This window comes from Anas acuta, chromosome 21 (assembly GCF_963932015.1).
Source record: "Anas acuta chromosome 21, bAnaAcu1.1, whole genome shotgun sequence".
Lineage (NCBI taxonomy): Eukaryota > Metazoa > Chordata > Aves > Anseriformes > Anatidae > Anas > Anas acuta.
In genome coordinates, this window is record NC_088999.1 from 8,395,398 (window position 1) to 8,419,656 (window position 24,259).

The window sequence follows — 24,259 nt, forward strand, 5'->3', positions numbered from 1 at the left end:
GGAGGGGGAGGCAGGCGTTTACCGAGTGGCAGCAGCCGGGAGGGGGTCCCCGCGTACCCGCCCGCGACGTGGGGCTGGTTTAAAGCACCCAACCGGCCTGCAGCCGCGGCCGGGGCGTTCCAGCCAGGGTCTCAGCCTCGGGCACGAGCCCTTCGGAAGGTTTCAAGTATCCAAACGCTCGTTCCCTACGAGAAGGCTGCGGCTGACAGGCTGACGGCCCTCGGGTGCGCGCAGTCCGACGTCCCGCGGGGCGCCGCCACCCAGCCCTGCCGTAAGCCCCCGTCAGGGCCCCGCCGCCCCTCGGGCCGCCGCTCGCCGTGCTCCTGCGCGTGCCGCGGCGGGGTTGTGAGGGCGCGGGGCCCTTTGGGCCCGCCCTGCCCGGCCCCCGAGCGCCGCGGGGGCCGCGCGGACGGAGCCGCCCCTCAGAGCCCCTCGCAGCGGGCGAGCGGGCAGCGGCCCCCGCCCGCCCCCCCCGCCGCCCTCTGCCAATCGCAGCGCGGGGGGCGCTCCTCGCGAGGGCCGGCTGCAGGACAGAGGCGGGGCGCGGCTCCCGGCTCAAGCCAGGCAACCGCGGTAAATAAGGGGGCGGGGCCTCGTCGGCCTCCTGGCGTCGGGGAGAGCCAACAGGCGAGGCCGCGCTCCACCAGGCAGCCAATAACGAGCGAGGGCGGAGCGAGGCCCCGGGTCGGTGGGGGTGCCGGAGTCACGGCCGGCAGGGCCCGCGCTGCTGATTGGCTGACGGCGGCCCCGCCTCCTCCTCCTCCCGATGACGTTGGCTGGGGCGGGGCGGGGCCGGCGGCCCTGTCGCAGCGAGCGGCGGCGGGGGCGGCTCGCGGGGCGGGCGGGAGAGGGTGAAGCAGAATCCCCCGAGGAGCCCGGGGCTGGCAGGGGCAGGGGCAGCCGCAGCCCTCCTCGGCGATGGGTGGGCGGGCGAGCGGAGCTCCTCCGCCGAGAGCTGGGCACGCGGTGTCCTCGGCGTCCTCGTAATTTAAGGAGCGCGCCCGAGTGCCGGCAGCAGCGAGGGGTTCTCGCTTCCGAGATGCGCGGGCAGAGCTGAGAAGGTTTTGTTCGCTGTAGGACTCGGAGCCGCTCGGATCTATCGGAGGGGTGAGTAAACAGGGCTGGGAATAGCAAAGCGGCTGCGATCCCATTTCGACGTCGTGCTTGCGGGCAGCGCGGTCTCTGCCCGTAGGAGCAGGGATTTTTTTTTTTGGCTCCTACGTAGGTCTTTAAAACGCGTTCTGCTTTTTGGAAGTGCTAATGCTTTCCTGGTCTGGAAGTTGGGCTCCGTTTCTTCTAGCGCACCCAAGGAAGGAATGAGAGGAAGGGGGTAACGGCGAGGCAGAGATTTGGGAGAGGGTAGGAATTCACTGGGATCCATTTTGCAAAAACGAAGTCCGTAGGTTTTTCCTCAAGAATTTTAGGCCGAGTCGAGCTTTCCGCATGGATTATTTGTGGACCCCATTATCTCCATCCCTGTGCGTGAAGGCAGCTTCTGAAAGCCTGGTGAGGAGAGAGAGAAATATCCCTGGCCCTGTCTGTCTCGCCCTTGGCCCCGAGCACCCTGCCCGCCCTTCTCGGGCTCCTCGCTCCTCGTCGGAGCGCCGAGCCCTGTGCTCGGCCCGAGGGCTGCCCGGCTTCTGGTGAGAAGAGGCCGACAGCCAGGAGCTGTGAGGGACGGCGCAGAGCTGCTCGCAGACCAGAGAGCTGCTGGCAAGTCAGAGAGAGCGAGCTCGTGTGGCTGGAGGGTGGGGGAACGGCTGGGGAGGCTGCAGCTCCTCCATTAAATAAACGCGCTCTTATCATCTTCCCCGCCCCCGCAGAAACGCTGCAGCATGAACCCACCGCCTAGAGGGACGGCCCCGCGCCTCCCCGGCCCCGCGCCCCGCGCCGGGCTCTAAGGCGCCGTCCGGCTCGGAGCCTGCGCGGGGGACAGACGCCGGCAGCGGCCCTACCAGCGGGATGCGCTCACCGCCGCCTTCATGCCGGGAGGGGGAACCCTGAATCGCCGCTCCGCGCCCTGCCAGCCCCTCGGGCCGTCCTCCCGCGCCCCGGCCCGGCGCCCGCTGGCAGCCCCTGCCCGCCCTCGGGCCCCGGGCCTGCGGCGGGGGCCCGCGGCACGGCCGGATCCGGAGCCGTTCACGCGTAACCCGCCGGCGGCCCCCTGCGAAGGCGTCCGCCGCAGCCGGCGGGGCGGGGGGTGGGTCCCTGAGCCCTTCGCTGCGGCAGCCGGCGGCAGCGGCGGCGGGCGCCGCGCGGCGGCTGCGATCCCGTGCCCATGGTGCCGCCGCGGAAGCCGCCGGGGATGCCGGGCTGGCCGGCGGCGCTGGGGCTGCGGCTGCCGCAGAAGTTCCTGTTCCTGCTCTTCCTCTCGGGGCTGCTCACGCTGTGCTTCGGGGCCCTCTTCCTCCTGCCCGACTCCTCTCGCTTCAAGCGCCTTTTCCTGCCCCGCCGGGCGGCCGCCGCCGCCTCCTCCTCGTCTTCTTCCTCCGCCTCCTCCGCCCGCGACGCTGCCCTGCCCCGCGGCCCCCCCGCCGCCGCCGAGCCCCGCCACGCCAGCCCCGCCGCCCCCCGCCGCCTGAGGGAGCAGCTCCGCGCGGCCGGGCCGCCGGCACACACGGCGGCGGCGGCGTCCCGGCAGCAGGTGCGGGGCGACGGGCGGCGACGCGAGCTCGACACGGGGGCGCCCCCCGCCGCCCGGGAGACGCGAGCTCCGTCCCGCTTCGACTACGAGCGGTTCCGCCGAAGCCTTCGCCACCCTGTGCGGGGCGGGCGGCCCGGCGAGGACCCCGACGCCCGTGCCCGAAGGATGAAGATCAAGGAGGTGAGAGCCCCCCGGCTTGCCGTCGCCTCCCCTCGCGGTCTTCGGTCATCCCTCGCCCTCCCCCCGTAGCCGCTCTCTTACCTCTCCTCCCCTCCGGTCCTGTCACCCCCTCTCCTTTCCCCCGGCACCTCTCGGTGTCCCTCACGGCCTTGACACCTCTCCTCCTCAGTCACGCTCTGTCCTCCCCTTGCAGCCCTGTTGCCCCACTTGGTCGCCCCTTGTGGCTGCTTCATGGTGTTGTTTCCCCTCACAGCCTTGCCCCCCTGCCCCCCAATCATTCCTATGCCTGCCCCGCAGCCTCACCCCCCCATCCGCCATCCCTCGCCCATCCCACACAGCCGTGTTCCCCAGCAGTCTCCCTGTGGCTTCCACCCACAGCCTCATTTGCTCCTAATCGTGCCTCGTTACCCCTGCACTCCTCATGCTCCCCTCATTTCCCCAGAGTTGCCCTGTTCCCATTTCTCAACCAGGCCACTTGAAACTTCCCCTTCCCGCCCCCTTTTCCCATCTCCAAGGAGGATGACATGAATCGGGGAAGGAGGGGGGACAGGACAGGACATCTCTTTCCCTGGGGGTGTCCTGAAGCATCAGTTCGCTCCTGTGATGTGTCAGTGGGTCTGTGTTTGCCTGTGTATGCACGCCTCTGCTCTCACTGAAGGTAATGTTAGGGTACACAGTAAGGTTTAACTAGAAATTAGAATTAAACAAAAGGAAATTTTATTCCGGATGTTACTGAGGGAAGAAAGTTGCTTGGTGGGAAGTGGTTGTGGTTGTGCAAAAGGCTCCTTCCCTGGGTACAAACACAAACCTGGTTGCTTCACAGTATTTGAACACACAAAAGCTTGTAGGAGATGATGAAACTGTGCTCGTCTGTGGGCATGGACAGATGGGATGCACTCACGTGGTCATGGGAGAGGAGGCTTGAGGCTGACTGTAAGTTATTTTGTCACATAGTCCAGGTGCAGTTGGCTCAGGACTTGTTACCTGTAAACAGTGGCCTGAAGATTGCTCTCATTTAGACCCCAACATGCCTGGGTAATGTTGGCAGAAGGGTTACATGGATGTAACGGAGGGGAGAATTTGGCCCGGTGCCTCCAGTTTGGGTATAAAAGCCTAGCAGCCATACAGATATTGCAGTGCAGTCTGTGACCTAGATAACTTAGAACTATAGATTCTGCTAGTATTAGAATGTGTTTGCCGTTTCTCTTGCTACGATGAATAAAAATCTTGTAGTAACTTTTGATTCTGTAAGTGATGACAATGAGTAAGATATGCAGATTTAATTAAGCAAAGTACTAATTTCCTGATTTCCTTCTGTCACAAAGGTGTAGGCTATTCCATAGAGATGCTGACCCATGTTAAATAGGGATGGAAGAATAAGAATACCAAGGGCTTTCATCTACAGTAACCTGGGTTTTAAAAACACTTATAATCAGGAGGAGATTTTCTTTTTTTTAATCTTGTTGGTCATTAAAACAAAGGCTGCAGCTAATTCTCTGCCAGGCAACCATACACAACACACTCAGGGTACTGAGTTTCTGTGTGGTCCCACGTGTGATTGAACTATCCTTTTATTCTGCCTTTTGGCTTCAGGGGAGTCATAATATTACAGTACCTGGCCCTCTCACGTGCTTGGAGCTATGGGAATGTGTGCTTTAATAAATTGTAGACTATGATAGTGTGACGTACTCATGAGTAACCCAGCTTCCACTTTATACAAACAAATCAAATTGGAAACCAAATTTATGAGAGCTAGTGGAATTCATTCCTTCATTTGTTTATCACTTTGTTTGCTTTATCGCATAAATACTCTTTATGTGATGTGAGAGATGTGTGTTATGTAATGTGTGTAGGTAATGTGTGTTAGGTAATGTGTGCTGTAGCAGTGAGTCTCTCTTCTCTCCTTCTTCCAGAGCTGTAGGCCCTGTAATTCGCTGAAATGTGTTCTGAACTGTCACGATACTTTAGGTTTTCTTTTTCCCCACTTTAGCTGTTCTTACAGGTCAGCAGATTTGTAATGGGCAGGATTGATATGGATGGAATATGTTGATCCCCATCTGCCTGCCAGAGCCTAGTTGAAAGCTAGGAGAAGGGCTGATGCCAAACACAGAGACTTGGAACTTTGTTTTCTGATAGGACCCTTCAGTCTGAGCAGGGGTCTGAGCTATCTCCTCTTTTCCACCCAACCTCTAAGCTTTTTGAAGCCAAAGAAGAGGGTATGACAGTAGTATCTGGGCTGCTATCTGTGTGCCCTGTAATGTGGCACTGCAAGGTCTTTTTTTCTGCTTAAAAGGTAATGTTGTCCAGAGTGTAAAACTCCCCACTGTGGTGTCTTCTTTACTTTTGTTGGGGAAAGCTCTGAGCAGCACTAGGGGCACCAGAGCCATTTGCAGATTAAGGAGCCCAACCAGAGGGTATATCTGCTATGCTGACTCTGTGCTCTGAATGCTGTGTTTCCTACTGGTGCTGAGCTGAACAAGAGGTGGATTAGCAAATTTAAATTATATGTATGTCTGTTAGAGGTAAGTACTGCAATGAGCTGGGCTGACAAAGGGCAGGCAAGTATTCTCCTTTGCACTGGTGGGTAACTTATCGGAGTGGCAGGCTTCTTAGGTTTAGTTTATCTTTTTAAAGACAAGTCCAGAGTCAATAAGCAGTTCTTTCCCTTAGAGGAAAAAAGAAAACACCTGTATTTCACAGGCTATTTTTGCAAAAGGTCATTGGTTACCTGAAGAATTGCCTAGGATATGCAGCTGTGTGCTATTGTGAGCAGCCAAGTACAGTGGGCACTCAAACCTTTTGAAGAAATTTCCAATAAAATCATATAGCCATCTCCCCACGTTAAAGGTTGGGAAATTAAAAAAGATCTTGGATGCACCTCTTAAACTGACTTCTGAAAAATGTATTGGTTCTATAATTGATTAGTCATGCATGGCTTCACAGGGAATAGTATTTGGCACATGTGGGAAAAAAAAACAGCTAATGACTGATGTTCAAAAACAAGCACAAAAAATGTATTTGTAGTCAGAAAGTGACTGCAAAGATGCCACAGTGGGAGTCCATATTTATTCGCTTTCAACAATTTCCAGATCAAATTGGCTCAGTGAAAAGTCAGAATGATTTTCCTTTCAACTGCTGCTACTGCAAGCTCAGCCTCAGATCTGGGAAAATCAAACTCTGTGGTTTCTGTCTTTTGCATCGTAACAAGTAATAAAGATTTTGCTGTTGGAGCTGAGCTGACAGTTTTGTTGATGATGGATGAAGCAGAACAGACTGCTTCTTGCAGTCCCGCTCCTGCGTGTCTCATAGGTAGGGAAGTGGTGTGGAGAGAACAGAATGCCTATGAAATATTTTTATGCCAATCCTGCAAATACCATCTAGTGCTTAAGAACAACCACTGCAACCAGCTAGACCTGCAGGTGTCCATCGAAGTGGAATAAGCAGGCTTTCTTAGGAAGTTCTTAGGAAGAACTTCTTTACTGAAAGGGTAGTTAGACACTGGAACAGGCTGCCCAGGGAGGTGGTGGAGTCACCATCCCTGGAAGTCTTTGAAAGACGTTTAGATGTAGAGCTTAGGGATATGGTTTAGTGGGGACTGATAGCGTTAGGTCACAGGTTGGACTCGATGATCTTGAGGTCTCTTCCAACTTAGAAATTCTGTGATTCTTCCAGTCATGAACGTCAGAGAAAACAGGTGAATGCTGAAATAGACTTGCTGGTTCTTTCACTCTTCAGATACAAAAGGCAAGTTTCCTTGCCTGACATCAGAGAATACCTAATAGTTTAACTTGACTGAGTCCATTATCCCTTTTGAATAAGTGAATATGTAAAATTCCCAAGTTTTTCAGTCCTTTGCTGGTATTGTACTCTTGGGTTTGAACCATACATTCATCTCTCTCACGATTAGTAATACTGAAGTGTATTTATTTTGCACTACAGTTGTTTTCATCCTGGCTTTTCTTTTTGTTTCACCTTGCTGTCCTCTTGTAAGACAGCTCTAAAGATTTATTTGCTTTTGAAAATTGGAACACAGGAAAGAAGCCCATCAGAGTCCATGCACAGAGTTATCCCGCGTCATTCTGCAGGTTAGCAGGCACCTGTTAAGGTAGTCTTCTAAACACAAATATGTTGATGGTTTGTCACCAAAAGATAATTGACAAGAAACAGAAATGTTATTGGGACTTAAACTCTTGTGGAAAGTTGTTTGGTGTTGGTGGTTGAGTTTGATTTGTGTGATTTTGACAGTCCAGACTAGTGATCCCTTCTGTTGCATCCCTTCTGAGCATCTTGTTGTGGCAGAGCTGGGGAAGTCTTGCATTTTATCCGTCTGAATCTCTAAGGGAGTTAATAATTCTTCCCATGTTTTTAAGTTCCTCTTTCCTGAAGTTTCTTCTCTTCAGTTTTTTATCTTTCCTGTATCTTTACCTCTCCATGCACTATTCACTTATGTTTGCTGGCACAACATCTTCACTTTTCTCTGCATCATAGAAGCTATAGTTAGATTTGTTCTTAGACACTTTTTAGACCATTTTTTTTTTTCATAGAATCATGGAGGAAATAAGCTGATGGTACTGGAGTGACCAAATAGCACAAATAACTGCTATTTCTATTAGACTTTTCCAAAAGCTTTGATTCTAGGAAGTGGAGAAGATGAGACTGAAGCTTTTTGCCTCTACTCAACCACCGTGTGCTTTGGTCTATACTTAGAATTTGTTCTCAGAAATGTTGCCATTCTCTTACAATCTAGCATCTCATTAAGACACTGTAACTGCAAAATCAGCTGCTTTTGCTGACATGTTTCCAGATTTAGATGCAGCTGGATTCAGCCGTGTCTTAATGCCTGAGATGGTACTGTCAACTGATTTTTTAAAATTATTTATTTTTTCCCCCCTCTTTACACAGTTAAATCTAGTTGCGTTAGGAATTTAATTAGGAGTTAGTATAATTGTGTTTTTCTACTCTTCCTCCCATTCAGCTTTCCCAGCAGGGGCAGTGAATCAGGAAGACTAAAGTTCTATTTCTGTCCTTATCACTAACACTAATGACTTTGGGCTGCTAAGTGCTGTATTTTTCTTCTTCCTCCAGTGCAGATGTGCATGCTAGTCTTGCCTTTTTTCTGATTGTGGCAGGGAGGGAATGCTTGCCTCTGTTGATTAGAGGTGAATAACCAATCCTTAGTTTGGCCTCTCTTTCTGGGAACAGCAAGCAGAAGGTGAAACTTCTTTTTTTCTTCTTTCTAAATGCAGGACACCGAAAGGTGCCTTGTGGCTATGTGATGAAAGATAATTTCTTCTAATTTCAAGAAGAATTCCTTCATTGCTTCCAGTGATGGAGATCAGTTTTCTAAGCAACGGACTGCTGTGTCTGACAATTTTGCAGGAGAGAGTGGGCTGTGGTGGTGAATAATGCCATGAGAACCATCCATGCAAATTTGAAAACAACCTGCCAAGGCTTTGCCAGGCCTACCACTTGATTGAGTTACTCTGTTTTATTTACTTCTAGATAAATTATTTGCTACATGTCACTTTACAGTATCTATCTATCATCTAACACTAAATAATCAGCAGATGTATTTACAGTCAATAGGTTGACAAGGTTTTGAATTTTATTTTAGAAGCTGTTACAAAGAGCTGGATCATATGGGTGGAGTTGCGTATTCAGTCTGGTTCTTCGGGTATAGAAACATGAGCTTTTACCTTGCGTTTAAGGAAAAACTGGATGAAATAATGGCAAAAGCAGCTGTCAGAGAGCTGACGCTTTCCTGAACTTTGAGCTTTGTTTCGGAGGATATATTTGTAGAAATTTGCTTTTGAGGAGGCAGGAATTAGTTGTTTTTTGTTTAGTTCTTTTAAAGAAGAGTAGTGTGAGTGTGCATGTGTGTTAGAACTGCTGCCTTGCAGTCCTCAGGGAAAGTTTAATGTGCTGAGCATAGGCGGGACAGTTCATGTATCCCAGAAGGAATTGTTTGAGTTGGAACAGATTTCTCAGAAATTGCCCAACCCATCTGCAGGCTGTCTCTTAGGAAAACACTTCTGAGTTTTGATAGGAAGATGCCAAAATGCCATAGATCTCCCCCTTCTTCCTTATGAAGGTATTCTGTTAATTAATAGAAAGAAAGCTTCTGTGCAGTGCTAGACCGTTTTCTTTGCTTGCTCACCACAGAATTAGGTGCATTGTGTACCTCTGTAGTGTTGCTTTGCCAAGTTGTATGTGTAAGTGCTGTGAGGTGGGCAGATAAGATGGTAGGTGGTTTTGGACTTTGAGTTTCATAATCAGAATCATAATGAAACGTGAAAACTCAGAAATTAACATCCCTGTATTTAGGTATGTGTCAGCTTTGGCCTTATGTTTTTATCCCATTTTAATTATTGTTTTGAAATATCAGTGCTCCTCACAAAGGTCAGTAATCTAGAGATTGAGGCGTGTTTCCAAAATTCCCCCATGGTTTGCACAGCCCAGGCCAAAAGTGGATTCTCAGTGTGTCTAATATTGTGGTACTTCTGAAATGTTCCATTCCCAAGTTTTGCACCAGGAGCATTGGGTCTAAAACACCTGAGCAAAGTGCTCCATGCAGTCCCAGTCATCAGTGTTCCATGCAGATTAAGCTTTTATAATTAATGGGCCATTGATTGCCGGTTTTAGCAGTGACTGGGCAAATATCATCCCTTCCCAGAACTGAAGTTCAGAAAACTTTTTGTTCCATTAAGTGCTTTAATTCAAACTTTCTTTTTGCAGATGATGAAATTTGCTTGGGATAGCTACAAACAATATGCATTTGGAAAAAATGAACTACGACCACTGACTAAGAATGGCCACATTGGTAACATGTTTGGTGAGTTCTGCATCAATTCCGATGTAAACTCGATGGATTTTTAAGGTCATGCCTGCTATTATGTTAATTCCTTTCTATGTAGTGTGGTGAGGGTATCTGCAACACCTTTGATCTATCTTCTTTCCACTTTTATGAAGTGATACACACAGCACAGCTCCTAGGAGTTACCTACCCCTGTCTTATTGCTGGGAATATCGTTCCTACAGGCGTCTTTGAATGCTCAGACTGTATCACTTCTGTGTACAGAACAATGCTAAATCCATGCATTGTCTATTAAAACATTAAGTCAGTCCCAACCTGACAATGCTGCTGTTTGTTTAAGCTTATACATGTCAGACCAAACTGAGCATTTTCTCTTGCATTGCTCCACTGTTGAGCAGGATGTAAATTCCATGAAATATTGAATGAGTGAACAAATATTAAATTTTGTTTTATACTATGTGGTTACTTGCTTGCATAATTTTACTCTTTAACAGATTACCTTTTTTAATTACGTGAGCCAGAATCTGCTTTAGCAGCCCTTTCTCACTCCTCTTTGGGGAAAGCTTGCTATCCAGGGTTCTTTTGGCTTCTTTCCCCAGGACTGTTTTGCAGAGATTTTCCTAGATTCCCTCATCCAGAGTAGACTGGAATAGAGTTTTTTAGTGATCAAATAATCTGTGAACTTTATTTCCTCGGGGTAAAGGGATTCGACTACTATAGTAGGAAGAAACGTTCCCATTTCTGTTTTTGCACTCTCTGGGTGTCCTAGCCCTTCTCTTAATCAGTTTGTATGACATGCAGCCTCCTGTGGAAGCCTCGTTAGCTTTGGGGAACTTGGGATTTGTGTGAGAGTGGGTGTTTGAAGGTGGAAATAGCATCACATATCCTGTAGGATGGCCATAATCTTAAAGAGCAGCAGCCCTGTTTGGCCTCTGAATTGCAAGTGCAGATAGCCCTGATGGAGATGTCAGAGGACAGACTGGCTTGCAGTTTAACCACAGCACTGGGAGAAACCTTAGGGTTCTGCTTGTGGCACCACTATCAAATCCTTTAATTGCCATGGATAAGGCACTTGTCTCTTTAGTTCCTGCAGAAGTATCGGAAGAGTTAACTGTTTGCAGTATCTGTAAGTTGCATGGAAGTTGCATTAACAATTGTTGGGGTCTGGAGGAAGCAGTTTGGGAAGAATGCATTGTAATAGCACAGGCTGCGAATGACCAGCCACTGCTCTTACTCATTCTCACTTCCATCAGGAGCAATGATTTGTGTTTGTTCTTCTTTTGTCATCTTCTTTGCACACCCCAAGAATACTGATTCCTTACTTAAGAATTTGCATTAACTTTGGCACATAGTTAAGCATTTTGCAACTTTTCCATTCTGGCAAACTTGTCAGAATTCCTCAAGGAGCATTCCTGTAAACAGACGAAAATGCTGAAAGCTTTTAAATGCATTTATCATGACAAAACAGTTGGCAGAACTTAGGCTTGTTTGTAGCATGTCTGTGAGCACTCTTAAGGAAAATGGTTTGGAGCACAAGAATTTGCAGCCAATTGTGGAAGAGAAAGTACATGGCATATTTCAGCTTCTCAGTAGTCTTTTCCTCCTTCCTTGATACCGTGACTATGGCAGATCACAAACTCAGCTCAAGTCAACAGTGTTGTAATGTTGAAAAAGAAACAAGTCTCACCTCTGGATGGGTAACTAGTGTGTGTTTTACACAAGGCATGGAAAGGCTCCCATTCTCCACGCTGGCAGAGACTCAGCTAGGACAGCGTCCACTTCAAGAAACATTTGGCTCATCTGGAGAGTTTGGAGGGGAGCAACTGAGGAGAAGGCCGTAGGATGTGACCTACAATTAAGCTGGAAAGGTCTGGGGTTGCTAACCCTTGAGTGGATAAAAATGAAGAGAACTTGGTATCAGTTTTCAAAGACACAGAGAGATACTGCAATGTGTAAGACAATAAACCATTCTCCATATCCATGGGGAGAAACAAAGAAATCACAGCTTAACTTTCATCAGGAGAGCAGGTTCAGACACCAGCACAAGCTTTAAAACTGTAAAGCACTGAAGTAGAATACCTGTAGTGACTTTCCAACTTTGGATACCTTATGGTGGATGGCTTAAGAAGAGTAGAAGTAAATAACCTCTCACTGTTTGTTTTTCATTTTGTGATTACTCACTAAGATGAATGAGACTTTTTGGGGACCTGCAGTTCTCACAAAGATGCCCCTTGGAGATGCACCAGTGATACCGGGGAAAAAAAGTGATACATAATATGCTTTTTGGTGGTTTGACTCCCTGCAAACCCCCAAAGCTACCTTAGTGACAAGAGCACATCACAGTTACAATTTTGGATGTACACAAAAATCAGGAAATTAAAAATGCTGGTTCCCGTAGCAACCAGGATGCAGCCTGTCAACAGAGAAGAAATGTTCTCGCCTAGTCAAAAGGTGTAAATTTTAATGCCTGAAGGCAACTTTTATCTCCAGATGATTGAAGAGGGCCTCAGTGAAGTCGATGAAAGCTCTCTATTCTCATTTGCAGAGAAAAGCCCGATCCTTACTTCCTTCATTCCTGAATTACCTGCTCTTGCTTGCAGAACACAGCACAGAGTTGAGTTTGGAAATCAAGATGCAACACAGACAAATCATGGCTGCTGTGAAGACCATCACCTAGAAGACTATGATCTTGGACCACTCTGCATTGCAGTGTTCACATAATTTGTACTTTTCCATCCTCCAGCTCTTTGAAGACATTGTATTCCTGTATAATCATGTGTTCAAATAAAAGCACTGTGGCTAGAATTAGACCTAAGTCAGGTGTTCTTAACTGCATGTTTGTTTCAGAGCAAGGATATTCTGAGCATGTTGAAATAAGTATAGAAACAACCTTTGCCTTTAGAACTTTCTCTTGAAATACTTTCACTTTCCTGCACTGATCTTTTTCTCATTTTTCTTTTGGGAGCTGCATATAAGGTGTAAGGGTGCAGTGGATTTTTCTAAGAATAAAACATCACAAGAAGGAGGAACAATTTCAGTAAGTCCAAAAAATCCTCCCACTGTTTCACTCTGAAGCCTCAAGTAAAAGCTAAGGGATTTTCTTGAAATTCCAAAAAAATCTGTCAAGAGACTAGAACAATCCTGAGAGGCTAAAAGAGAGCATTTTTTAAAATTACAAAAAAAAAAAAAAAAAAAAACTATAAAAAATGCTTACTACAACACTCTGAACACATAGATCCACCCTTGAAAACAGTGAAAAATCTGAAAGTTGATGTCTATGGGATGATGTAACAACTACTGATTAAGAGAGGTAAGAGACTTCTTTTGTCTCAAAAGGTAGCACAGATGAAAAAAATAATAATGTCAGAAACAAATACCTGGCAAAGTTATAGGAAATGAATTTCTGCAGCAGGTGCCATATGAAATGTAAATAAAAAATTGTCCAAATCTAACTGTAATCCAGATGAATATCCAATGAGATACATAACAAAAGTGGCAAGAAACTTCAGCAATAGCACAAGAAAAAATATGATAAAGCAGTAAACGTGAAATCTAACACAACAAAGCCAGTTCTGAACTTGTCTAATCTCTTCAGAAGTTTCAAGAATGGAATAAGAGTGAATTAAAGCAAGGAATGTAAGTGGGTTTTCTACTACACAGTTCATAGTTACTCATCTCCTCTGAATAAATGAAGAAAACTAAATACAGGAGGATAAAGATAAGCAAGTCATGAATCTCAAGACACTTCCAACATATTTAACAAATAACTGAAAATGCATCTTTTAAGTATCTTTAACTTGCTCTGCTTCCTAATATAGTTTCTAGTAGCGCAGGTGGGTTTGTGTCTGCAGCAGAAATTCCATAAAACATTTGACTGCAAATTGTGGCTAGAAGACAAACTGCTCTCAGCATTTCTGAAAGACAAATTCTTTCCAAAGCAAAGGTACCTCTGTAGTCAGGGTCTTCAAGTTTAGTATTGAACTCTGAATATTCCTTTTTATAATCTACTCAGCAGGGAGTGGTGCCATTAAGATACTTGGAGTGGATACTAGATGTCAGTTGTATCCAACTGGATGTGCCAAACCTCCAAACAGCCTTTGCTGTGAAGTTGCCACCAACATCTCCATAGTCCAGAGAAGAATCAGCGAAGTACAGCTACACCCACTCTCGGTTGGCTGCCTGTTAATCACACGCTCAATAACTCTGAAGATTAGACAATTATTTCAGCATAATTAGTGTCTGGAATGAGGCACAAGCAACATATATAAAGGGGGCATTAAAAAAATGCCTAAGGACAAGCTCACTGTATTTTTTTTTAATAGAGCCCCCTGGAGAGTGAAAAAGGAAAGCCAAAAATCCAGTCACTGTCTGCACAGTAACAGGGCTGCTCACGCATGTCTTACTTCCTCCACAATGCTGTAATGTTCTATTCCTCAGTGCTCCTCAGCATCTTGAAAAGAGCTTCTATAGAATGCTCTCTAATCATAACAGTTCAACAGGATTTTTTTTCTTCTAGTGTTTTCTTGTGCTACTTTAATGGCTGTTTTTCATAATTTTTTGTTCCTTCTCTTCCGTTTTGCTGTGAGCAGTAGTTCTAACAAATTCCAAGACACACTCCTACTTTTAGGTCTCATTAAACTCAAAACTCTGCTCAGGGTCAATGAAAAGTTCATGAAATTTGCAAGGGAGCAGAGGATGACTAATGGTTTTACACTGAGATGATGTGAATTCTGCTCTGTTTCCTCCTAAAGACAGGCCCAGACCAAATCCTCACTGTCCAGTCTTTGCAGCTGTCCTCATATCTAAAGAGCTGCACAGAGATTGTGGATGCAAACATACAGACACTGGAAGGTGCGCCTGTGCTTAGCATCGTAGGTCAAGACTGTTCCCCACTGAATTTTCTGAGTTTGTTCTTTTATTTTCTAAGATGTAAGTCTCAGCTGAAGGGAGATAAATTTATTTGGTTCAAATCAAACATTTTCAAGAATTGCTCACACAATGAAGCTGATCTGGTCTAGCTCAACCCAAGAATAAGGGCTTTAATAGCAAAGGTGTTTGAAGAAGCCCACAGGATACCACATGGGACATTAACATTTTTTTTTTCCCATTTAAACTTTTCAAATGAGCATTTCAAGCTTACAAGGCACTACTGTAGTAAGTTTAAATCTCTGTGTGAGGTTTAGGATTCAGTGGAACCCTGATGTTTGAGCTAATGTTTGACACGGCAATTTGAAGGAAGCCACCATTCTTTGCATGACCCAAGGAGAAAGCAGAGCAGGAACGGGTCTCTTGCAGTAGTAATGACAACCTTGGTGTCTGGAAAGAGCAATATTAGGCAGGTGGAAGGCGGGAGGGGGGAAGTAGCAGGGTTAAATGTTAGATCTTATATGCATTACGCAACCAATCTCCAACAACTTTGATAATAGTAGGATATCTTGATTCACTAATTCATGCTGACAGGAGTCAAGTTTGTTGCTACACATTTCAGTGACACCAAAAACCGATGTAAAGCTAAAATGCCCTTCCTCTGAAAATAATATTCATCTGGGTAACATTACACGTGAAAAAAAAAAAGATGCCAGAGAGCAACAGTGTTTCAGAAACATCTTCATTACGGTATATTTTTCTCTTTTAAAAGCCCATGAAGACAACTGCATAACGTAATGTGCAATAGGCAGCAGAAATAATTCAGCACACAAATTCAGAGAGCAATTATTACTATTACTATCATTATTTTAACCACATAAAAAGACTCCAGGGTTTTGTAATTTTGTGATCATAGGGAAACAGACTCGGGCAGAACAGAAAATTTGCACCAAGTGATTGCACAATTGGAGGTTAGCATGTCTCTTCGGGTGGCCAGAATGGTGTTACATTAGTATTTTCATCCAATTACCTTTCCCGTGTTAAATATTCATACATCACCACCTGTTGCTTCTAATTGAGGTGGGCACATTTCCTGATTGCTTGATAGTTTCTTAGCTAAATCCCTGATGATGAAAGAAGCAGCCATTTGGAAAATGTTTGGCTTGATGGGCAAGACTGGATGGTTGAAGGGACTAACTCTGAGACAGAAAGCCTTCCGTGTCCAATTGAGCCCAGCACCTGAGGTGGCAGTCAAAGAGCTCACTAGCTTCTGTTAGCAGTTCCCGTGAAAGGAGCTTGTTATTATAAATCCATCTCTAAGCAGTATCAATGAGAAAAATAACCAGAAGAAAAAAAAAACAAACAAGACAGGAGCACTCAGAGGTGCATGCTTTTCAAACTTGTGTTTTATCAAGACACTGATTTTAATTAAAAACAGTTAAATTTTTTGAAGCTGTCACTACCAGCAAAATGAGAGGGGATCTCAGTGTTTTCAGTTCTTGTTTTGCCCTGTGTCACTTGTTCTCTAAGAGGTGAAGATAAATAGCTAGTAACAATTGGAGTGTTTTGTGTGAGCAGTTAACAAGTTCATCATGTTTTGTAGAAACTGCTTCCTAATTTTTATTCCAAACAAGATTTCAGCACTAGTTTTTGTTTTGACAAATGTGTCAAAAAACGGTGAGAGCCAAGGCCTTTCATTTTTGATCTAGGTTTACATTGCACTGATCTAAATTCCTTCACCTTTTATTCTTGCCTTTCAGTTGTACACTTGTTGTGGTGGTTTTACTCAGCTGGGCAGCCGAGGCCATTTTCCCTTGTCTTATCACTTGGTGCTTGGGAGAAGAGCCCTATCCCCACCTTGCTAAATGGCACAAAGAACAATTTTATTCAAGGGAGATTATGTTTAAAAGCTGGTGAAGATACTTGTCTCATGTTGCTTGGGAATCCTTGCTCCTTTTCCAGTATTGCAATGTCATTGCATCTAGGCGCACGTTACATTTAGCATTATTCCCATGCATTTAGACAGCAAAGCTGGTGAGAGTTGAGAGAGACTGCCTTGTTGTGTGCGCTGTATGTTTGGCTTTTGCAGCAGGGCGGCAGTACTTTAGATCACACACATACAAGGTGTCATGTTTACTGGATCCTCAGACACAAAGTAGACATGGGAGTTAGGCAAAACCATTAGTAAAAGGCTTATCTCCTTCCTGATGAGCAGGACTATTAAAGACCCCAATCTTAGCTGCTAATTTGCTGAAGCATCAGTTTTACAGCTTTTGTAACAACTCTTAAGGGACAGGCAGCCTTGCAGCTGGGAGTTCTTCAAGTTGCATATCTGGCCTGTGATGCTCTAGGTTGGCTATTTTGGGGAGAGGGGAGTGAGTGAAGGTGACACTCTCTTTCCCTCCCATCACAGCTGCTTCACTTTGTCTAGAAAATGAAACATGTTGCTGAGCTATGGAGGCTGAATATGTCATCAGCATAGGACACTTGTTTAACTTCTGAGAGAATTGGGTGCTTCTGTGTAGTAAGTCTGGTACCAAAAGGTCTTGAACAGGTAGATCCCTAGCCCATAAATACCTCACCCCAAGGATGTTTCTCCTTGGTTTTCATATTCAGGTTTCCTAGAGCCTGAGTAGCTTTCCACAAAAAAAATTATTTTGTCAGTAGGTGCTCTTTGACCCCCAAAATTGCAACTGAAAAGTGATGTCCATTAGGTAGGAGAGCTGTTTGGATTTGGTAGGAATGGAGCTAGAAAAGCCAGAAGGAGAGAGGGCTTGGTTCACCTGTGTGAGCTCGTATAGAGAGCATGCAAGTGTGTTCTGTGCAATTCTGGAGAGAGATCCTGAACTGTAAGCTCCTGTACCAACTGTCCCTTCTCCTTGGGTCTGCTGTTCTCCATCCTTCTTAATAAAAACTCTCTGATATAGGGTGAAAGTAAATGAATCATGCTTTGTTACCATTGAGCCACTCCGTTGCCTAACGTTTGTCTCTTTTGTTGGTGAGTCACTGACAACTTATTCCAGCAGCTTGATGGACCCCCGGGCCCTGTTCCCACTGGAAGGAGTGTGATGGGGCGTACTTTGGATAGCATCTGAATAGGCCGAAAAGATGACATGCGGCTCAGGCTCCATGACCCAGAAGGCCGATAGATTGGTTCAGTTACAGGCAGCACTTAGCAGTTTGAACTGACAGAGGAGCAGCAGAGCAAGGGAAGATGAACCATTTTCTGAGCACAGTGAAAACCTCAATCTATTTTCTGGTGCCAAGGGAGCACATTGAAAATATCCTGGATGCTCTTGCAAGTGTTCTGCGCTCTCTTTGGTTTTCATTTTTCTTTTTTTACAGTCTAGTTCTGTCCCCCTCCTCTTCCCTCCCCGCTTCTGTCCTTTTCTTAAGTCCCTCAGTCATATAGTTGCTGAAACTGTAGAGAAATCTACAAAGTACTGTGCATTTCAGCTTGCTGTTGTCTGCCTGTAGGGTGCACAAGATGTAGACACTGGTTCTTTCAAGCTGGAGGTTTTTGACCTTGGCTGCAAGAAGCCACGTGAAAAGTTGTGGCTTTCTCTGAAGTGACTGTCTTCTGTTCTGTATAGCTTCCACAGAGGCTGAAGGAGAGAGAAAGCAGGGATAATATAATGGTCCGCTGATAAAAGAGGGTTCTTTGGTGTAAAATCTTTGTCTTTTGTTTGATGGGTCATCTTGCCTCTTAAAAAACCTAATCCTGTCCACTGGGCCCTTTATAATGGAGGACCTCCGCTGTGCTGTATAAGCAATGCGTGGACCAGTGTCCTATCCCAGTATGACCAGTGGCAGTCCCTTGATTTGTAAATGTGAGCACTTGCAAAGCGTTGACTGCATTTGAATTTCATGTGTTGAATTAGTGGCTTATGAAAGCTTCGCTAAGTCAGATGTAACCCCTTATTACACTACTCATGGTCAAATGTGCAGTTGCATTGTGTATCTGATGCTGGTATGTTTGAGTGGCCTGTTTCTGCCTAAATTGGTGGGTTTGATTTGCTGGTAATGGGTAGCTAAAAGGTCGACAGATGCAGCAGCAGTTGTGATCGTTACCACAGTTATACTTAGTTCCAGCTTGGTGCTTTGCAGTTCTTTTCAAGTCTTAATCAGCTTTTACATGTTTGGCAGGTGGTAGGCTAGATATTCTCCACCTTTGACCAGCCCTCATGTCCTCCTTTTAAACCATACACTGAGAAGAAAGTTGTTGCTTTTTTTTGTCTACACACTGGTTTGCTGGGACCCTGTAGGGGAGGACGTGAAAATGTGTGTAGCTTGTACATGTGCCAAGGGACCCATCTGATACTTGCAGGTTCCCTACTTGCCTGAGTTGGAGCTTTTTACCCCTTACAGTCCTTGTTCAGCATGTGATGGGGACCACACATCTGTTGCTTCTTGGCCATAGCTCATAGGCTCATTTTTAATCAATACAAATCTCTTTGTTGGGGTCAGAGGAGCCTCAGGCTGCAGTGCCCACCCTTCTCGGCTGCCCTTCCCTGTGCGCAGCTGTGTTCCACGACGGCTGTCCCTCGCTGCAGGGAGGAACCTGGCTTTGAGTCAGTGCTGCAGTGGCATGGCAGACTTCTGTATGTGTTAGTTTCTTAAGTTGTTGAGGCTGATATATGACTTCCAGAATATTTCCCTTCTGGTCCAGTGAGCACACGTTAAACTTCATAGCGAATCCTTTGGAGATGTGCTTTGTCTTGCAAACTCTTGCTGTAAGTGGCTTTAACAAACACCCAAGCTATAAGGCATCAGAAGGGGATAGAAGGGGAACAGAGGATCGTGAGATGTTCCATGCAGCTGATTTAATTCAGACTAGAATGAGCCACTGTGGGCTTTATCTGTGGTTTTTAGAGACAGAATTGACATCAATTCCACTGAAGGCCCCACTAAGATAGTGTCACTTGAATGTTCTTGTTCCTTCAGACTGACATTAAAGCACATTCCCACGGAGGCTGTGGGTGTTTCAGTGTGTGTACAATGCATTCTCCTCTCTGTGGTGCACTCCATTCAGCACCTTTCACAAGCATTATGTTAATTAATGTAACATTTGTTAGTGATTTCTGTGGCAGCACTCACAAGTGAGCAGGAGGATGACAGTTGCCCTGTGTGGGTGGAAGTGGGAACAGAGCAGCCTTGTTGCCTGTATGGATGTCTCCATTCTTCTAATGCACAAAAGAGCAAATACACTTGTGACTTAGGATAGGGTGGTACAGGGCCTCCTTCAGTGTGAGGGGTGATTACTGCCATGAGCTGTTGCATCTGGTGTGCTGCGTTCCCTCACATGAAACATCTGGCAGAGACCCCGATGCTTGCTCTCACAAGAGCTGCCATGAAGTCCATCAGTTAAAAATGCCATGGTCTCTAGACAAGCATCACTGTGTTCTGCCTGAGGTCCCAGTTTTTCTCCCTGGTTCCAGCAGAGGGTTCCTTTTCCTAGTCAGAATGGTTGTGCAGTCTTATGGGGCAGTATAGGAGCTGGAGAGGATCTCAGAGTGGTGTCCAGTAGACACACCATCCATTCTGGCCATCAGCTAAGAAGTGACCTTGCCACTTGCCAGCAAGGTTTAGCTCCACTCCAGGCCAATTTTGCAGCAGGATCAGTGGAGGAAATTTGTTAGCACACAGGGTCTTAGATTTGTGGAAACAGGAAAAAATTCAGACGCGGAGTTGTTCAGACACTTTCAGAAGGTTTTTGTCTGAGGATTTCAATGAAGCTGAAACCAGTAATTTAGAGAGGGAAGTGTCAGCAAAAGCCAAAAGTGGCAGAGTGGGTTTTGATTCCTTTTCCTGTTGAAGCTGCTTTCCCTTTGATTACATCCATCACATTACAATGCATAGACCTGGAAGGGTGTTTCTTTTTTTACATCTCACAAAATAATGGGCAAATATCACTATCTTTATAAATGGCTGTGTTCTAGTAACCATGCTGGGATGTGTATAGCACCATCTTTCGACAGCTGAATGTAATCGTCACCACTGGAGGTTGTGTCACCAGCTCTGTCATGATCCAATGAAACAAAGTCCAAGCGGAAACCTGAAAGGGATGGAGATTCTGTTGTAGCAAAGAATAATCAGTGTGTACAGGAAGGTCCGGGTCTTTTTGTAAGGCTGAGAGGGCTGGGGATGTTCAGCCTAGAGAAAAGAATTCTCTGGGGGAGACCTCTTTGCAACCTTTCAATACTTGAAGAGGTCTTTTAAAAAAGACAGAGGACTCTTTACTCGGGTAGATAATGATAGGACAAGGGGGAATGCTCTTCAACTAAACGAGGATAGACTTAGACTAGACATTAGGAGGAAATTCTTCACTATAAGGGTAGTGAGGCACTGGAACAGGTCGCCCACAGAAGCTGTGCATGCCCCATCCCTGGAGGTGTTCAAGGCCAGGCTGGATGGGGCCTTGGCCAACCTGAACTAGTGGGTGGCGTCCCTGCTCATGGCAGGGGGGTTGGAGTTAGATGGTCGTCGAGGTTCCTTCCAAACCAAGCCATTCTATGAATCTGTGAGTCTTAGATGTCCTCTCTGAGCTGGCATGTGACAGGGACACAGCAGCAAAGTCTTGGTGCCTGGTTTGCTCTCTGCATGGCTGTGGAGGGCAGGGAGGTTCCTTTGTATCTTCTCATGAGTAGCTGAAGGTGACACCGTAGCTTTTGCTGTTGCTATAGACCTTAGCTGCAGGAAAAAAAAAAAAAGTCAGATGTGCAATTGTTTCAAAGCTGGTACAGAAGAAAGGAACCTGTGACAAAACTGATGTATGAAACAACTTGCAGTTCTTCAGATAAAGAGTGTTTAGGGGAATGTTTAAAACAAATTTTGAAACGATACAAAGACAAGCCAGCAGGGAAGCATGGTTTGCCCCCACCTTATCAAATACAGAGGAGGAAAGCTGAGCAACTCTGAGCTGTATGCCTTAATGAAGATTCAAGCATGTTCCTAATCCTCTGGTGCCTTTCATGTATTTAAAGGCCTGACTTGTTAAAAGTGTAAAAGGCTCTATAAATTCAGGCACTAATTTTCATTTCAATTAATCATTCCAGAAAATTGTAACTTTATTGTCTCTTTGTCTTTGTTTCAGTTAGAAGATGCAACTTTTTTCATTGTCTCTCTGCAGATTCTGAAAGGCTTTGTGGATTATATCATCAAATTAAATCAACCCCGTTAGTGTTACTCTCAGAATATCACAGTAATGGGCTGTGCATCAGGCACTTCTTCCTTTTTTAAAAGTATTTTGCTTGTCTGTGTTACTCTGAACTGGTGTATTTTTCCTTGCTAATAGGAAAGTGTATAAAAAGTTACATGATCATTAATATTGAAGAATCATTAAAGTTGATAAAAACAGCTCTGACTGCAGAAATGTTGTTTTTCATGGTCACTGCTTTTGGAAAACATGCTGTACAAACCTCAGCTTGGCTGTTTTTAGAACACACCAGTTGATCTAGTGGCTATTTGATTCCATCTGTTGCACTTTGAGAGGTAGCTTCAGTTAGATGAACATTCTGCAAGCCTGTTAGGAATAAATGGATTTCTAGAGACTGTCTTCATCTCTTTTCCACAGTCCCTGTTTTTGATGCAGACAGCATCTGAAAGCCAGGAATCTGTAGCTGAGCAGTAAAGTCTTGGTTGGGTTTTTGTTAAAGTGATGATGTGCTGACTGGCTGAAAAGTAAAAACTGCAGTCTTGTAACATCAACAAAATAAGGCAGGATATCTTTCTTATGGGAGATGAGTGCTGAAAGCATACATGAGCCCTACAAGAAATTGGTGGATCTGAGCACTTCTGTGGGGTAAGGGTATTGTGTACATCAGACAGTCACATTTTTTTCTTAATAAGAAAAGGCCAAAGTCTTAAAGTTCATAACACATGACTCACCTTTGCCTTCTTCTCTCCTCTGCTGTAGTTCCTTGACAGCACATCCAGCTAGGTTTTTCTCTCTTAAGCAGAACTACAATTGAAGTAACACTGAAGGTATTACAAAAGTGCCAACTCACTCTGCGCATACAATAGAAGGCTGGGAAAGCTTGGAAAATTTGGGGTGGTATTTTCAAGTCAGATAGAAGAAGGAACTGACTTGAGCCGAATAGAAGGATGTCTTAGGAAAACACAGAGGGTTTTGAGTCATGGTGTGCTTTGTACCCTTGGCTTTCTAGTGCTAGGAATATTCTTAGTGAACCCTAATAGAAATAAAAGTTCGGCACTGGGATATTCCAAACCCAGAGTTGTTAATATCTCTGGTCTCATTTGCTCTTAACTGCTCCGAGACTCTTTGTATACCCCGTATAGTTTTCTCAGCGTGCACGTCATGTCATTCTGTCTCATTGAAATCTCTCTTACAGTATTTGCATAAGACAAAGCTTGGCATACATTTTGTTTACATGGATGACATAGTAGGTCCAAATACTTGGTTGGTATTTGCTTAGTCTGCATGTGACCCATTGCCATCAGCTGGAGAGCGGTGGGCATGCTCACAGGGACTCTTTGTTTTGCTAGCCAAAGGAAGGGAGCCATCCCCAGAGTCACCCACTCTCTGTTTATGATTCATTAAGATTAGTTTCTGGTCTCTTTGCTGCCAGCTGAGGCTGTGCTGTGTGTATGCTGGCAATAGGAAAGCCTGGATCATGAGTTGGAGCAAAAGTACTTTGTGGCCTAGATAACAAGCACTACATCAGGAGAGAATTGATCAAAGTGCTTTCTTAGATGCTCTTGCACAATGAAAATAAAATTATTTTCCATCAGAAGAGGCTTATGCTTGTAACTGGGTTAGAAAGAGGCTGAATTTGGGTTTGCAGATGAACAAAGATTAGGGGTGCAATTGTGTAAACATTTTGGCCAAGATAAGAACTGAAAAACAAGGCCAAGGATTGCAGTCATGACTGGTGTTCTAACGTGCAGACCTTGAGCTGTTCTTCGGGAGTATTTTTTCTGAACATTATCAGGCCTTTGAAAATTGTGCCTCTCCAAAGCAACATATTTTGGGTAGTGGAGCTCACTAGTCCTGTCAAAAGAATCAGAAAAAGTGGCTAGTCTGGATCCCATCCAGAAATCCCCGCTACTGGGACTGGAAGCTGCTGCCTGTCTCAGCTCCTGCAGATTTATTTAGAGGTAAAAAAAACTGCACAAATGGGGCTTCATCACACTTTTCTATTTGCAGGAGGTCTTCGAGGAGCTACAGTGGTAGATGCCTTAGATACTCTGTACATCATGGAACTTGAGGAGGAATTCCAAGAAGCAAAAAAATGGGTGGAGAAGAGCTTTGACTTGAATGTGGTAAGTCAGTTTCTGGCAATGTCTGTCAGAGAAATGCTTAGTGCGTGTTTTGCCAGTTCTAGTTACAGAGCCTTCTCTAAGAACCATTTGAGGAGGGGACATCTGAAGAATGCAGGGGAAGAAACACTCAACTCACAGATTTTTTTAATTTATTAATTTATTTGTTTTTTAAGGCCAAAGGGACTGCTGCGATGATTCGCCCAATCTTCTCCCTATATGTAGCAAAGGCTTCCAGGCAGGGATCACTGGATCAAACTCAATGTCTGACTGAAAATGAAATTCGGTGTTTAATATTTTGTTTTTGTATTCTGGTCTCGGCTGTACAACATCTGTACTTATAGGATACTCTGTAGAATTTCTTTTCATGAAAGAACAAGTTCTGCTTCATCTTGGTAAAATGTCTGTCTAAGATAAAGCAAGTTTTCTTTTTACATGCTGTAGGTTAAGATTAAAAACACTGGTCTCCTTCACTG

General features: G+C 45.5%; 1 protein-coding gene across 2 annotated transcripts in view; it reads left to right on the forward strand.

Moving 5' to 3' along the window:
- The first annotated feature begins 791 nt into the window (after nt 1-791).
- MAN1C1 (mannosidase alpha class 1C member 1) overlaps nt 792-24,259 on the forward strand; it is a 43,363-nt gene continuing 19,895 nt past the window's right edge. For both annotated transcript variants that reach the window (XM_068657627.1, XM_068657629.1), the window contains exons 1-4: nt 792-1,107; nt 1,824-2,824; nt 9,560-9,656; nt 23,671-23,786. In XM_068657627.1, the coding sequence (XP_068513728.1) occupies nt 2,279-2,824; nt 9,560-9,656; nt 23,671-23,786 (759 nt within the window). In that variant the 5' untranslated portion in view covers nt 792-1,107; nt 1,824-2,278. The remainder of the gene's footprint in view (nt 1,108-1,823; nt 2,825-9,559; nt 9,657-23,670; nt 23,787-24,259) is intronic.